The sequence below is a fragment of the Nerophis lumbriciformis genome, linkage group LG25 (assembly GCF_033978685.3).
Source record: "Nerophis lumbriciformis linkage group LG25, RoL_Nlum_v2.1, whole genome shotgun sequence".
In the NCBI taxonomy this organism is placed as follows: domain Eukaryota; kingdom Metazoa; phylum Chordata; class Actinopteri; order Syngnathiformes; family Syngnathidae; genus Nerophis; species Nerophis lumbriciformis.
This window is the reverse complement of record NC_084572.2, coordinates 7,499,365-7,515,999: the sequence shown is the minus strand read 5'-3', so window position 1 is coordinate 7,515,999 and position 16,635 is coordinate 7,499,365. Positions and strand designations below refer to the sequence as shown.

General features: G+C 35.5%; 2 protein-coding genes across 3 annotated transcripts in view; one reads left to right on the top strand and one right to left on the bottom strand.

Annotated features, from left to right (window-relative positions):
* The window catches only part of rpap3 (RNA polymerase II associated protein 3), a 35,265-nt gene extending 29,450 nt beyond the window's left edge, over positions 1-5,815 (top strand). The window contains exon 17 of the mRNA XM_061983625.1: positions 5,613-5,815. Within this exon, the coding sequence (XP_061839609.1) occupies positions 5,613-5,698 (86 nt within the window). The 3' untranslated portion in view covers positions 5,699-5,815. The remainder of the gene's footprint in view (positions 1-5,612) is intronic.
* Positions 5,816-5,919: 104 nt separating this feature from the next.
* On the bottom strand, positions 5,920-15,660 carry mapk12b (mitogen-activated protein kinase 12b). Of its 2 annotated transcripts, none has more exons than XM_061983626.1 (12): positions 15,482-15,660; positions 11,960-12,089; positions 11,820-11,878; positions 11,650-11,761; positions 11,550-11,579; positions 9,436-9,483; positions 9,172-9,286; positions 9,028-9,099; positions 6,473-6,552; positions 6,323-6,401; positions 6,083-6,256; positions 5,920-6,015 (listed from the first exon to the last, which is right to left on the bottom strand). In XM_061983626.1, exons 1-12 carry the CDS (start codon positions 15,598-15,600, stop codon positions 5,951-5,953), a joined length of 1,083 nt encoding a protein of 360 aa, XP_061839610.1. In that variant the 5' UTR covers positions 15,601-15,660; the 3' UTR covers positions 5,920-5,950. The 2 variants fall into 2 exon arrangements, with proteins under 2 accessions (XP_061839610.1, XP_061839611.1); XM_061983627.1 differs by having other exon boundaries at positions 11,960-12,084; positions 15,482-15,617.
* Positions 15,661-16,635: the final 975 nt, after the last annotated feature.

Below are 16,635 nucleotides of genomic sequence, written 5' to 3'. Positions count from 1 at the left end.
TCATGAGCTCTGGGTTATTTGTATAAAAAAAATACACATTTTTTAATATAATTAATTTCATTGACAAGCAATTGTATTATGGTCATACTCTTGTTTGCTAGCGGCTATGATTTCAGTACTATTGAAGATCTTTGCTCCTTCTCAACTCTGTGCTAATATTCTTTTCACAAAATACAACCAATAGTACGTTAATGTTCAATCTTACTTGTGAAAAGTAATCCCCCGATTCCTATTTTCAACAGTCCGCTCATTTGAGCAGGAAAATGCTGAACAACATCTTTGTTTTCTACCTGTCAACTGTCAGTTTAGCATCTTTGTTTTTTACCTGTCAACTGTCAGTTTAGCATCTTTGTTTTCTACCTGTCAACTGTCAGTTTAGCATCTTTGTTTTCGACCTGTCAACTGTCAGTTTAGCATTTTTGTTTTCTACCTGTCAACTGTCAGTTTAGCATCTTTGTTTTCTACTTGTCAACTGTCAGTTTAGCATCTTTATTTTCTACCTGTCAACTGTCAGTTTAGCATCTTTGTTTTCTACCTGTCAACTGTCAGTGTAGCATCTTTGTTTTCTACCTGTCAACTGTCAGTTTAGCATCTTTGCTTTCTACCTGTCAACTGTCAGTTTAGCATCTTTGTTTTCCACCTGTCAACTGTCAGTTTAGCATCTTTGTTTTCCACCTGTCAACTGTCAGTTTAGCATCTTTGTTTTCTAGCTGTCAACTGTCAGTTTAGCATCTTTGTTTTCCACCTGTCAACTGTCAGTTTAGCATCTTTGTTTTCCACCTGTCAACTGTCAGTTCAGCATCTTTGTTTTCCACCTGTCAACTGTCAGTTTAGCATCTTTGTTTTCTACTTGTCAACTGTCAGTTTAGCATCTTTGTTTTCTACCTGTCAACTGTCAGTTTAGCATCTTTGTTTTCCACCTGTCAACTGTCAGTTTAGCATCTTTGTTTTCCACCTGTCAACTGTCAGTTTAGCATCTTTGTTTTCCACCTGTCAACTGTCAGTTTAGCATCTTTGTTTTCCACCTGTCAACTGTCAGTTTAGCATCTTTGTTTTCTACCTGTCAACTGTCAGTTTAGCATCTTTGTTTTCTACCTGTCAACTGTCAGTTTAGCATCTTTATTTTCTACCTGTCAGCTGTCAGTTTAGCATCCTTGTTTTCTACCTGTCAACTGTCAGTTTAGCGTCCTTGTTTTCCACCTGTCAACTGTCAGTTTAGCATCTTTGTTTTCCACCTGTCAACTGTCAGTTCAGCATCTTTGTTTTCCACCTGTCAACTGTCAGTTTAGCATCTTTGTTTTCCACCTGTCAACTGTCAGTTTAGCATCTTTGTTTTCTACCTGTCAACTGTCAGTTTAGCATCTTTATTTTCTACCTGTCAACTGTCAGTTTAGCATCCTTGTTTTCTACCTGTCAACTGTCAGTTTAGCATCTTTGTTTTCCACCTGTCAACTTTCAGTTTAGCATATTTGTTTTCTACCTGTCAACTGTCAGTTTAGCATCTTTGTTTTCCACCTGTCAACTGTCAGTTTAGCATCTTTATTTTCTACCTGTCAACTGTCAGTTTAGCATCTTTGTTTTCTACCTGTCAACCGTCAGTTTAGCATCTTTATTTTCTACCTGTCAACTGTCAGTTTAGCATCTTTGTTTTCTACTTGTCAACTGTCAGTTTAGCATCTTTATTTTCTACCTGTCAACTGTCAGTTTAGCATCTTTGTTTTCTACCTGTCAACTGTCAGTTTAGCATCTTTGTTTTCTACCTGTCAACTGTCAGTTTAGCATCTTTGTTTTCCACCTGTCAACTGTCAGTTTAGCATCTTTGTTTTCCACCTGTCAACTGTCAGTTTAGCATCTTTGTTTTCCACCTGTCAACTGTCAGTTTAGCATCTTTGTTTTCCACCTGTCAACTGTCAGTTTAGCATCTTTGTTTTCCACCTGTCAACTGTCAGTTTAGCATCTTTGTTTTCCACCTGTCAACTGTCAGTTTAGCATCTTTGTTTTCCACCTGTCAACTGTCAGTTTAGCATCTTTGTTTTCTACCTGTCAACTTTCAGTTTAGCATCTTTATTTTCTACCTGTCAACTGTCAGTTTAGCATCTTTGTTTTCTACTTGTCAACTGTCAGTTTAGCATCTTTGTTTTCTACCTGTCAACTGTCAGTTTAGCATCTTTGTTTTCTACCTGTCAACTGTCAGTTTAGCATCTTTATTTTCTACCTGTCAGCTGTCAGTTTAGCATCCTTGTTTTCTACCTGTCAACTGTCAGTTTAGCATCTTTATTTTCTACCTGTCAACTGTCAGTTTAGCATCCTTGTTTTCTACCTGTCAACTGTCAGTTTAGCATCTTTGTTTTCCACCTGTCAACTGTCAGTTTAGCATCTTTATTTTCTACCCGTCAACTGTCAGTTTAGCATCCTTGTTTTCCACTTGTCAACTGTCAGTTTAGCATCTTTGTTTTCTACCTGTCAACTGTCAGTTTAGCATCTTTGTTTTCCACCTGTCAACTGTCAGTTTAGCATCTTTATTTTCTACCTGTCAACTGTCAGTTTAGCATCCTTGTTTTCTACCTGTCAACTGTCAGTTTAGCATCTTTGTTTTCCACCTGTCAACTGTCAGTTTAGCATCTTTGTTTTCCACCTGTCAACTGTCAGTTTAGGATCTTTGTTTTCCACCTGTCAATTGTCAGTTTAGCATCTTTGTTTTCCACCTGTCAACTGTCAGTTTAGCATCTTTGTTTTCCACCTGTCAACTGTCAGTTTAGCATCTTTGTTTTCCACCTGTCAACTGTCAGTTTAGCATCTTTGTTTTCTACCTGTCAACTGTCAGTTTAGCATCTTTGTTTTCTACCTGTCAACTGTCAGTTTAGCATCTTTGTTTTCGACCTGTCAACTGTCAGTTTAGCATTTTTGTTTTCTACCTGTCAACTGTCAGTTTAGCATCTTTGTTTTCTACTTGTCAACTGTCAGTTTAGCATCTTTATTTTCTACCTGTCAACTGTCAGTTTAGCATCTTTGTTTTCTACCTGTCAACTGTCAGTTTAGCATCTTTATTTTCTACCTGTCAACTGTCAGTTTAGCATCTTTGTTTTCTACCTGTCAACTGTCAGTTTAGCATCTTTGTTTTCTACCTGTCAACTGTCAGTTTAGCATCTTTGTTTTCTACCTGTCAACTGTCAGTTTAGCATCTTTATTTTCTACCTGTCAACTGTCAGTTTAGCATCCTTGTTTTCTACCTGTCAACTGTCAGTTTAGCATCTTTGTTTTCCACCTGTCAACTGTCAGTTTAGCATCTTTGTTTTCCACCTGTCAACTGTCAGTTTAGCATCTTTGTTTTCCACCTGTCAACTGTCAGTTTAGCATCTTTGTTTTCCACCTGTCAACTGTCAGTTTAGCATCTTTGTTTTCTAGCTGTCAACTGTCAGTTTAGCATCTTTGTTTTCCACCTGTCAACTGTCAGTTTAGCATCTTTGTTTTCCACCTGTCAACTGTCAGTTTAGCATCTTTGTTTTCCACCTGTCAACTGTCAGTTTAGCATCTTTGTTTTCTACTTGTCAACTGTCAGTTTAGCATCTTTGTTTTCTACCTGTCAACTGTCAGTTTAGCATCTTTGTTTTCTACCTGTCGACTGTCAGTTTAGCATCTTTGTTTTCCACCTGTCAACTGTCAGTTTAGCATCTTTGTTTTCCACCTGTCAACTGTCAGTTTAGCATCTTTGTTTTCCACCTGTCAACTGTCAGTTTAGCATCTTTGTTTTCTACCTGTCAACTGTCAGTTTAGCATCTTTGTTTTCCACCTGTCAACTGTCAGTTTAGCATCTTTGTTTTCTACCTGTCAACTGTCAGTTTAGCATCTTTATTTTCTACCTGTCAACTGTCAGTTTAGCATCTTTATTTTCTACCTGTCAACTGTCAGTTTAGCATCTTTGTTTTCCACCTGTCAACTGTCAGTTTAGCATCTTTGTTTTCTACCTGTCAACTGTCAGTTTAGCATCTTTGTTTTCCACCTGTCAACTGTCAGTTTAGCATCTTTGTTTTCCACCTGTCAACTGTCAGTTTAGCATCTTTGTTTTCTACCTGTCAACTGTCAGTTTAGCATCCTTGTTTTCTACCTGTCAACTGTCAGTTTAGCATCTTTGTTTTCCACCTGTCAACTGTCAGTTTAGCATCTTTATTTTCTACCTGTCAACTGTCAGTTTAGCATCCTTGTTTTCCACCTGTCAACTGTCAGTTTAGCATCTTTGTTTTCTACCTGTCAACTGTCAGTTTAGCATCTTTGTTTTCCACCTGTCAACTGTCAGTTTAGCATCTTTATTTTCTACCTGTCAACTGTCAGTTTAGCATCCTTGTTTTCTACCTGTCAACTGTCAGTTTAGCATCTTTGTTTTCTACTTGTCAACTGTCAGTTTAGCATCTTTATTTTCTACCTGTCAACTGTCAGTTTAGCATCTTTGTTTTCTACCTGTCAACTGTCAGTTTAGCATCTTTGTTTTCTACCTGTCAACTGTCAGTTTAGCATCTTTGTTTTCTACCTGTCAACTTTCAGTTTAGCATCTTTATTTTCTACCTGTCAACTGTCAGTTTAGCATCTTTATTTTCTACCTGTCAACTGTCAGTTTAGCATCTTTGTTTTCTACTTGTCAACTGTCAGTTTAGCATCTTTGTTTTCTACCTGTCAACTGTCAGTTTAGCATCTTTGTTTTCTACCTGTCAACTGTCAGTTTAGCATCTTTATTTTCTACCTGTCAACTGTCAGTTTAGCATCCTTGTTTTCCACCTGTCAACTGTCAGTTTAGCATCTTTGTTTTCCACCTGTCAACTGTCAGTTTAGCATCTTTGTTTTCCACCTGTCAACTGTCAGTTTAGCATCTTTGTTTTCCACCTGTCAACTGTCAGTTTAACATCTTTGTTTTCCACCTGTCAACTGTCAGTTTAGCATCTTTGTTTTCCACCTGTCAACTGTCAGTTTAGCATCTTTGTTTTCCACCTGTCAACTGTCAGTTTAGCATCTTTGTTTTCCACCTGTCAACTGTCAGTTTAGCATCTTTGTTTTCCACCTGTCAACTGTCAGTTTAGCATCCTTGTTTTCCACCTGTCAACTGTCAGTTTAGCATCTTTGTTTTCCACCTGTCAACTGTCAGTTTAGCATCTTTGTTTTCCACCTGTCAACTGTCAGTTTAGCATCCTTGTTTTCTACCTGTCAACTGTCAGTTTAGCATCTTTGTTTTCCACCTGTCAACTGTCAGTTTAGCATCTTTGTTTTCCACCTGTCAACTGTCAGTTTAGCATCTTTGTTTTCCACCTGTCAACTGTCAGTTTAGCATCTTTGTTTTCCACCTGTCAACTGTCAGTTTAGGCTGCTCGCCGGCTCCTCATCACCACTTCAAGATGGCGGCCCAATTTCTTGCGTCACAGCAGCCATTGCTGCGTCTACTTATAACATGTCTATGGGCACCCCTGCTATAAAAGTTCTAAACTCGGTACCCATCCATAGTCCTGGGTGAATACAATGCACGGCCCAATCCTGCTTTTTCTATTGTTCTTCTCAACGAGCAGCGGGTGCTGCTGTGTTTTTTTGCCATTAGTCTTTTTTAATGCATGGCCTTCTCCCTCCCGCAGTGCTTCAAGAAATATTCGACTTCCTGCTTCAAGCTGACCTGGACAAATCATCCGTGGCGTCCCTGCAGAAGAAGTACGGCGTGTGACCCGTGTATTTACTCAGATTAGGGTGCGTTCAGGGACACCATGGTATAGTAAAGCCCTACCGCACACCCCCAGTTGCTACATTGAACCCATCGTGAAATAAAAATGGATTTTTTTAACGCTTTGCTCACTCTTTTGACACAAGATGAGGTCACTGGAATGACGTCACACTGTATTATACAAATCACATTTATTAGAAAAAATAACCATAGAAAATAGTCGTGTGGCGTGCATGTGCAAACGTGTGTGTGCTCTCAGAGCGTGGTCTCTCTGGAGTCCTTGGGCGGTCTGAAGGTCAGTACCTCGGTGACGGTGTGCCCTGCAAGGAAGACAAAAAGTCACCGTGTGGATTCCCAGGTGAGCGCGAGTGAACGTGCATCTCTTACGTTTCCACTGCTCCAGCGTCAGGTCGGTGTTGTCCATGGTTTGGTCGTACGGCTGCGCCTCGGTCTCCTCTTCCGTGTCGCGGAAGTCTGTGAAGAACGGCAGGTCCAGGGCCTCCGACGCGCTTGCCCTCTCCTCCGGGTCCAGGAGGAGCATCTTCTCCAGCACGCACACCGCTTGCAGAGCAGAGAGACCACGTCAGGAGTGGGACATGAAAAAAGGTGGATGTTTACAGTACATACCATTTGTGCTAGCTTTGGAGAAAATGGAGTGCAAATCTTTTTTGGGCACTTTGGGCAAACCTCTGAGGTAGTTTTTGGCCTGTTGGCAGAGACCATGAACAGTCACTGAACACTTTGGTGTGTTTGACGTCTTCTTAAGTTACAACGCACATCTTGGCTTTGCAGCTTCACCACAAAGTCAGCAGCAGGCGTTCCTGTCATCTTCATGATTTCTCGCAGCTGGTCCAAGTCTAGCAGCAGCAGCTTGGTCAAGGCCAGTAATCTTTTGCACTTTTCACCACACAAACTAAAGGCCAGTAATCTTTTGCACTTTTCACCACGCAAACTAAAGGCCAGTAATCTTCTGCACTTTTCACCACGCAAACTAAAGGCCAGTAATCTTTTTGCACTTTTCACCACAAGAAATTAAAGGCCAGTAATATTCTGCACTTTTCACCACGCAAACTAAAGACCAGTAATCTTCTGCACTTTTCACCACGCAAACTAAAAGCCAGTAATTTCTTTTACACTTTTCACCACACAAACTAAAGGCCAGTAATCTTCTGCACTTTTCACCACGCAAACTAAAAGCCAGTATTCTTTTTGCACTTTTCACCACGCAAACTAAAAGCCAGTAAAGATTTTTTACACTTTTCACCACACAAACTAAAAGCCAGTAATCTTTTTGCACTTTTCACCACGCAAACTAAAAGCCAGTTATTTTTTTTACACTTTTCACCACACAAACTAAAGGCCAGTAATCTTCTGCATTTTTCACCACGCAAACTAAAAGCCAGTAGTCTTCTGCACTTTTCACCATGCAAACTCAAAGCCAGTAATCTTTTTGCACTTTTCACCACGCAAACTAAAAGCCAGTAATTTTTTTTTACACTTTTCACCACACAAACTAAAGGCCAGTAATCTTCTGCACTTTTCACCACGCAAACTAAAAGCCAGTATTCTTTTTGCACTTTTCACCACGCAAACTAAAAGCCAGTAAAGATTTTTTACACTTTTCACCACACAAACTAAAAGCCAGTAATCTTTTTGCACTTTTCACCACGCAAACTAAAAGCCAGTTATTTTTTTTACACTTTTCACCAAACAAACTAAAGGCCAGTAATCTTCTGCACTTTTCACACGCAAACTAAAAGCCAGTAGTCTTCTGCACTTTTCACCATGCAAACTCAAAGCCAGTAATCTTTTTGCACTTTTCACCACGCAAACTAAAAGCCAGTAATGTTTTTTGCACTTTTCACCACACAAACTAAAGGCCAGTAATCTTTTTGCACTTTTCACCACACAAACTAAAGGCCAGTAATCTTCTGCACTTTTCACCACGCAAACTAAAAGCCAGTAATCTTTTTGCACTTTTCACCACGCAAACTAAAAGCCAGTAATCTTCTGCACTTTTCACCACGCAAACTAAAAACCAGTATTCTTTTTGCACTTTTCACCACGCAAACTAAAAGCCAGTAAAGATTTTTTACACTTTTCACCACACAAACTAAAAGCCAGTAATCTTTTTGCACTTTTCACCACGCAAACTAAAAGCCAGTTATTTTTTTTACACTTTTCACCACACAAACTAAAGGCCAGTAATCTTCTGCACTTTTCACCACGCAAACTAAAAGCCAGTAGTCTTCTGCACTTTTCACCACACAAACTCAAAGCCAGTAATCTTTTTGCACTTTTCACCACGCAAACTAAAAGCCAGTAATGTTTTTTACGCTTTTCACCACACAAACTAAAGGCCAGTAATCTTTTTGCACTTTTCACCACACAAACTAAAAGCCAGTAATTTTTTTTACGCTTTTCACCACACAAACTCAAAGCCAGTAATCTTTTTGCACTTTTCACCACGCAAACTAAAAGCCAGTAATGTTTTTTACGCTTTTCACCACACAAACTAAAGGCCAGTTATCTTTTTGCACTTTTCACCACGCAAACTAAAAGCCAGTAATTTTTTTTTACACTTTTCACCACACAAACTAAAGGCCAGTAATCTTCTGCACTTTTCACCACACAAACTAAAGGCCAGTAATCTTCTGCACTTTTCACCACGCAAACTAAAAGCCAGTAATCTTTTTGCACTTTTCACCACGCAAACTAAAGGCCAATAATCTTTTGCACTTTTCACCATGCAAACTAAAGGCCAGTATTCTTCTGCACTTTTCACCACGCAAACTAAAAGCCAGTAATCTTTTTGCACTTTTCACCACGCAAACTAAAGGCCAGTAATCTTTTTGCACTTTTCACCACGCTAACTATTCATAACAAGCCCACCCTGTGCTACTTTTGTGCGGATTTGTGCTGCAAAAAAGTTTTGTCTATTATAGTTTTTATGTTATATTAAAGTTTTGCATTTTTAACATTATTTACGTGTTATTCATAACCAGCCCCCACCTTGTCAGAACCTCCCCAAACTTGTCATTTATTGATGCTACATTTATGCCACATTTTTTTGTCTATTATAGTATTATGTTATTCACGTTTTCTAGGATTTATGTTATTGTATTACCGTGCCGGGGGTGTCTGGTTATGAATAATTACACATTACTAACAGAAAAATGATCCATCCGTCCGTCCGCATTAGCCGTCCAAAAACAAAAAGTTTGGGTGATTTTGTCACTAGTCAAAAACATTTTTTCAGAATAACTTGGAAGCCAAAAAGATGTTGACAGAAGAAATGATGTAAGGGGGTAAATAAGACATGAGAAGGATACGATCGTTGCCTTTAAAGAGCGGCTTGGCCAGCAGCATCTCTGCCATGATGCAGCCAGCAGACCAGATGTCCACTACACACACACACACACACACATTAGACAATTATTCCTTCACACACTCACGTGTGCAGGAAGTCTTCCAACCTGTCTGAGTGTAGTGCATCCAGTTGAGAATGACCTCGGGGGCTCGGTACCAGCGGGTCACCACGTAGCCCGTCATCTCCGCGTCCGCCTGCCTGGCCAGGCCAAAGTCCAGAATCTGAATCATCACCATTTTTATTTCACTAAAAGTCCACTTTGGAAAATTCTACCTGCTGAGTGTGTGTGTGTGTGTGTGTGTGTGTGTGTGTGTGTGTGTGTGTGTGTGTGTGTGTGTGTGTGTGTGTGTGTGTGTGTGTGTGTGTGTACCTTTAATTCACAGTCCTGGTTGATGGCCAGATTCCCTGGTTTCAGATCCTGTGGGGATCAAAGATGTGATCTTTAGGGCTGCACAGAAATAGACATTCTGATTCATCCCAAATTCTAAATCGATTCATAATTGATTAAAAAAAATATGTACACATACATATAAATATATAATATATATAATGTGTGTGTGTGTGTGTATATATATATATATATATATATATATATATATATATATATATATATATATATATATATGCATACTGTGTATGTATACATGTATGTAAGTGTATATATAAAAATATATGTATTCACAGTATATATATGTATATATATATATATATATGTGTGTATATATATGTGTATGTACATATACAAATATATATATATATATACACACATAAAAATATATATATGTGTGTGTGTGTGTATATATGTGTTTATATATATTATATATTGTATATAAATATAAATTGGTGTATATATATATATGTGTGTATGTATGTGTGTTTATATAAATAAACACATACTGTGAATGTATGTATATGTATGTAAGTGTATATACTGTATATATGTATGGGTATATATATATATATATATATATATATATATATATATATATATATATATATATATATATATATATATATATATATATATATATGTATGTGTGTGTGTGTGTGTGTGTGTGTGTGTGTGTATATATATATATGTGTATGTATATATCTAATATATGTATATATATATATACACACATATACAAAAATACATATATGTGTGTGTATACTGTATATACGTATGTGTGTGTGTGTGTATATGTGTTTATATATATTATATATTGTATATAAATATATATTTGTGTATATATATCTGTGTGTATGTATGTGTGTTTATATATATATACACAAACTGTGTATATCTATCTGGGTGTGTGTGTGTGTGTGTGTGTGTGTGTATATATATATATATATGTATATATATAAATATATATATATATACACATATACTGTATCTATATATATATATATATATATAATATATATAGATAGATACAGTATGTATTTGTGTGTGTGTATATATATATATGTATATATATATATATATATATATATATATATATAATTTGGGAAAATAAATACATACCGAATAATCCGGACTATAAACTGCTACTTTTTTCCTACGCTTTGTACCTTGCGGCTTATAAGAAGGTGCGGCTAATTTATGGATTTTTCTTCGCTGACGGCCATAATGCAAATAGTTTTCATCAAACACAAGCAGAGACCCTGAAGTGGTGTGCTAAGGTGTGTGCTATGGCGCCATCTTTTAGACGGGTTTGCTCACTGCAGGTGGTGCGTATTGAATGTTGACAATATTTATTTCCGTTTCGTGCTTTGAACCGGAAGTACACTTCTAGCCGACCATAGCGTTTCTACTCATATGGATTCTTCATTCATCACTCCAAGCAACGTTTGTAAGTTTTACAATATAACTAAAATAATTCTTACTTACTAAAGCGTCCCATGTATGATGTTTGTAGGAGTGTTTTCATGCATATTTGTACGTGCTATCGTAATGCAATGACCTAATATGCTAACACCTTTACGAGTGTCTGTGTTAGTATTATTAATTTACAATGGCGTTCTATTTGTATTGTTTCACTTTCACAAATTCCTCAGTAAATTCCGCAAAACGCCACCGTGGAGTTATTGAGTCTGTTTAGCTGATTGTGGGTCCATGACCATGACTTCTGTTTTGGTTGATCATCCGTTTTACTGCCTTGTTACAGACACCGTCTGGAAACAATGAAGGTATGTAAATAAACATTTACAGAATATTTCTGTGTAAATAACATTTCACATTTTTTCCTTCTAAGGATGAAATGCATTCATCCATCCGTCCATCCATCCATTTTCTACCGCTTGTCCCTTTCGGCCAAGGTGTTCAATTAGACTAGATATTAATTGTTGTGAAATAATAATCAACATTTCAGTTTTCCATGTTAGACCGTGAGAAACACAAAGTGTGGCGTTGGAATGTGAATGAATGGTTTCAGTTTTAAAAAGGGTTAGAGCCCCAGCCCCTAAAGTGCCTAATGTGCAAGGTTAAAGGTCACGCACCCTGTGGATGATCCCTGCAGAGTGGATGTACTGAGGAGAAATGAGAAGAAACATGAGAAACTCTTCAATGGAGTCCTGGCGGAGGTCTGCGTGGGTCCACCTTCAGTCCTTTCATCATCTGGTAGACCAGGAACTGGACTCGGTCCTCCGAGAGCCTCTCCAGCTTCATCAGCTTGCCCAGGTCCGTACCCATGAAGGGCATGACCAGGTAGCTGTGGGCCACACAGGTAAGTATCAACATTCCAGGTGTTACTTCAACTCTCAGCTTACAAGTCTCGAAGGCGGTCCAGGGAAATTTCGGCGGTGAAAACATCCAGAAGTCCGATCACCTGCTCAGAAGAAAACATCGATAGTTGTATGAATATTGTGATATTTATTGTATTTATTATGGTTTGATGCGCTACTCTCACATTCTCATGCTTCATGTGTTTGAGGAGTCGAAGTTCTCTGTAGGCTCTTTTGGCGAAGAGTTTGGACTGGAAGGGACGGTGCAGCTTTTTGATGGCCACCTGTGTCCCTGTGCGCCGGTCCCACGCTGAACTGAGTCAAGAAAAAGGTTAAAAATACATATTCAAATAATATTTAAAAATAATTATAAAATGTAAAAAAATATATTTTATTAATTAAGCTGTTGGTATGATATTAATCAAACATTAATCCACTCAAATGATGGCCACCTGTGTTACTATCCAACGGTACCACACTAAACTGACGTGGAAATAAGTCAAGAAAAAGGTTAAAAATACATATTAAAATAAATAAAAGAATATTTTAAAAATAATGATTAAATATAAGAAAATATGTTATTAATTAAGCTGTTGGTACAATATTAATCAAACATTTATCCACCCAAATGATGGCCACCTGTGTCACTATCCAACGGTACCACACTGAACTGACATGGAAATAATTCAAGAAAAAGGTTAAAAATACATATTAAAATAAATAAAATAATATTTAAAAATAATTATAAAATATGAAAAATATATTTTATTAATTATGCTGTTGGTATGATATTAATCAAACATTAATCCACTCAAATGATGGCAACCCGTATCACTATCCATCGGTACCACACTGAACTGACATGGAAATAATTCAAGAAAAAGGTTAAAAATACATATTAAAATAAATAAAATAATATTTAAAAATAATTATAAAATACGAAATATATATTTTATTAATTATGCTGTTGGTATGATTTTAATCAAACATTAATCCACTCAAAAGATGGCCACCTATCCAACGGTACCACACTGAACTGACATGGAAATAAGTCAAGAAAAAGGTTAAAAATACATACTAAAATAAATAAAATAATATTTAAAAATAAAGATAAAATATTTAAAAATATATTTTATTAATTTAAATAAATAAAATAATATTTAAGAATAATGATAAAATATATTTAAAAAAATATTTTATTAATTACGCTGTTGGTAGGATATTAATCAAACATTAATCCACTCAAATGATGGCCACCTGTGTCACTATCCAACAGTCCCACACTGAACTGACATGGAAATAAGTCAAGAAAAAAGTTACAAATACATGTTAAAATAAATGAATACAATATTTTTTATTCATTAGAAAAATTAATTGTGAACATCGAAATAATAAAAAAAAAAATTTATTACATATTAAAATAAATAAAATATATATTTTTCAAATAATTACAAAAATAAATAATATATATATATATATATATATATATATATATATATATATATATATTAATTAAGCTGTTGGTATGATATTAAATCAACATTAATCAATCGCTGAACTGACGTGGAAATAATTCAAGAAAAATGTTACAAATACAGGTTGAAATAAATTAATACTATATTGTTTATTCTTTAGAAAAATAAATTGTGTGAAAAATCCCTTTATTAATTGAGTGGTTGGTATGATATTAATCAAACATTAATCCACCCAAATGATGGCCACCTGTGTCCCTGTCCACACTGAACTGACATAAAAATAATTCAAAAAATAAATAAAAAACATAATAAAATGAATCAATAAATTATATTTTAATTAATTGAAAAATTAAATAAAAGATGACAAAAATCCCTACATTAATTAAGCTGTAAAAATACATTTTTTTTTAATTTTTTTTTTACAATTAGAAAATATGAAAAAAATCTCTATTAATTGAGTTGTCTGTATGATATTAATTAAACATTTATCCACCCAAATGATGGCCACATGTGTCACGGTCCTACAGTCCCACATTGAACTGTCATCGAAATAATTCAAGAAATAAATAAAAACATAATAAAATTAATAAATAAATTATGCTCTAATTAATTAGAAAAACAAATAAAAGATGGCAAAAATCCCCACATTAATTAAGCTGTAAAAATATATGTTAAAAAAAAGTTTTAATAATTTTAAAACGTAGAAAAAAATCTCTGTATTAATTGAGCTGTTGGTATAATATTAAGTAAACATTTATCCACCCAAATGATGGCCACCTGTGTCACTATCCTACAGTCCCACGCTGAACTGACATAGAAATAATTCAAGAAATAAAGAAAAACATAATAAAATTAATCAATAAATTATGTTTTAATTAATTAGAAAAATAAATAAAAGATGACAAAAATCCCCACATAAATTAAGCTTTAAAAATAGATGTTAAAAAAAAATGTTTTAACAATTATAAAATATGAAAAAAAATCTCTATTAATTGAATTGTCTGTATGATATTAATTAAACATTTATCCACCCAAATGATGACCACCTGTGTCACTATCCCACAGTCCAACACTGAACTGACATGGAAAATATTGCAAAATTTAAAAATATGTATGTAATAAAATTACTGAATAAAATATATTTGAATTAATTAGAAAAATAAAAGATGACAAAAATCCCTACATTAAACTGTAAAAATAAATGTTAAAAAAAAAGTTGTAATAATTATAAAATGTGAAAAAAATCTCTATATTAACTGAGCTGTTGGTATGATATTAATTAAACATTTATCCACCCAAATGATGACCACCTGTGTCACTATCCTACAGTCCAACACTGAACTGACATGGAAAATATCGCAACATTTAAAAATATGTATGTAATAAAATTACTGAATAAAATATATTTTAATTAATTAGAAAAATAAAAGATGACAAAAATCCCTACATTAAACTGTAAAAATAAATGTTAAAAAAAAAGTTGTAATAATTATAAAATGTGAAAAAAACCTCTATATTAACTGAGCTGTTGGTATGATATTAATTAAACATTTATCCACCCAAATGATGACCACCTGTGTCACTATCCTACAGTCCCATGCTGAACTGACATGGAAATAATTCAATTTTTTTAATTTAAATTACATAGTAAAATAAATAAAATATGTTTTTTTTAAATAATTACAAAAATAAATAAAATATATTAAAAAAATCCCTGTATCAATTGAGCTGTCGGTATGATATTAATCACACATTTATCCACCCAAAGTGTCAGCTATAGAAAGAACCAAAAAGGGTCCGTTGTGTTCTTGGACTTTGACCAACAATGAGGCTGGGGGAGCTTTTCCTTTGTTGACCCTCACACAATAAAGTGGCCAACCAGCTGGACTCGGCAGAATATCTCCAAAATGACTCTTAATTTCACAAGGAATTTGGTGCAAAAAAAGTCACATCGAGAAATGTCTTTGCTTATTTTGCACTGAATCCATTTAGAATCAGATCGCATGCTGAATAAAATAGTTTACACTTTGTCAAACAAAACCAGCAAAAAATGGCAACAATTGACCAAAAAGGCACAATGTTAGAACTAAAAATAATAATTTATTAAAAAACTAACATCTATATGATTTTTAAAAAATATATAAAAAAGTGGTCCTCGGGAACAAAATTCTTTATTTTCAATTTTGCAGATTGCACTTTTTCCTTTACCAAACATTTGAGGTTGTCACTCACCAAACTGTCCCATAGGCTCCGGTCCCGACCTGCCTCAGGTCTCGGTACCGTTCTGGGACTTCCCACACGGTTCTGTTGACCTCCTGCCGGTAAAATCCCGTCCTGGACCGCTGAGCCATTCCCTGGAGGTTGGAGGTGAGCACACCCGCTGGTCCACTCGGTCCTGGACTCTCATGGGAACTAGATCCACACTTGTCCTGCAGAAGTTTGTGGAGACAAATCCCTGCAGTGTGAGTGTGACTGCACCGCCAACACACACACACACACACACACACACACACACACACACACACGCACACACGCACACACACACTTAGGTCTATTGTGGTGTCCCTGGGCAGTGTGTGGGTGTGTCAGTAATGTGGAGCAACATCTGCTCAGGTTATTGTCTTACTTTTAGAACACATGCATTCACTAGAAAACACACTTGTTTTGATACCAGTACCAGTACCAAAATGTATTTTGATACTTTTCTAAATAAAGGGGACCACAAAAAAATGTCACTTTTGGCTTTATTGGAACCAAAAATCTAGTCCTTAAATAAAATGTTGAACATACTAGACAACTTGTCTTTTAGTAGTAAGTAAACAAACAAAGACTCCTAATTAGTCGTATGCAGTAACATATTGTGTCATTTATACACCTATTATTTTGTACATATTATAAAGGACAAACTGTAAAAAAAATATTATTAATCCACTTGTTCATTTACTGTTAATATCTGCTTATTTTCTCTTTTAACATGTTCTATCTACACTTCTGTTCAAATGTAATAATCACTTATTCTTCTCTTCTTTGATACTTGACATTAGTTTTGGATGATACCACACATTTAGGTATGGATGTGATACCAAGTAGTTACAGGATCATACATTGGTCATATTCAAAGTCCTCATGTGTCCAGGGACATATTTACTGACTTCATAAACATAATATAACATTTTTTTAAAAAGGAAAAAAGATTTTGTGATGATAAAAAAATATCTCTGTAATCATAGTAGTATCGACTCTTGTACTTGGTATCATTACAGTGGATGTCAGGTGTAGATCCCCTCTGCTCGTAAAACCAGCAACGTCCTGCCCGTTAATAAAAAAAGAGTACCGGTACTTTTTAGAGGCGGTGTAGTACCAAATATGATTCATTAGTATGGCGG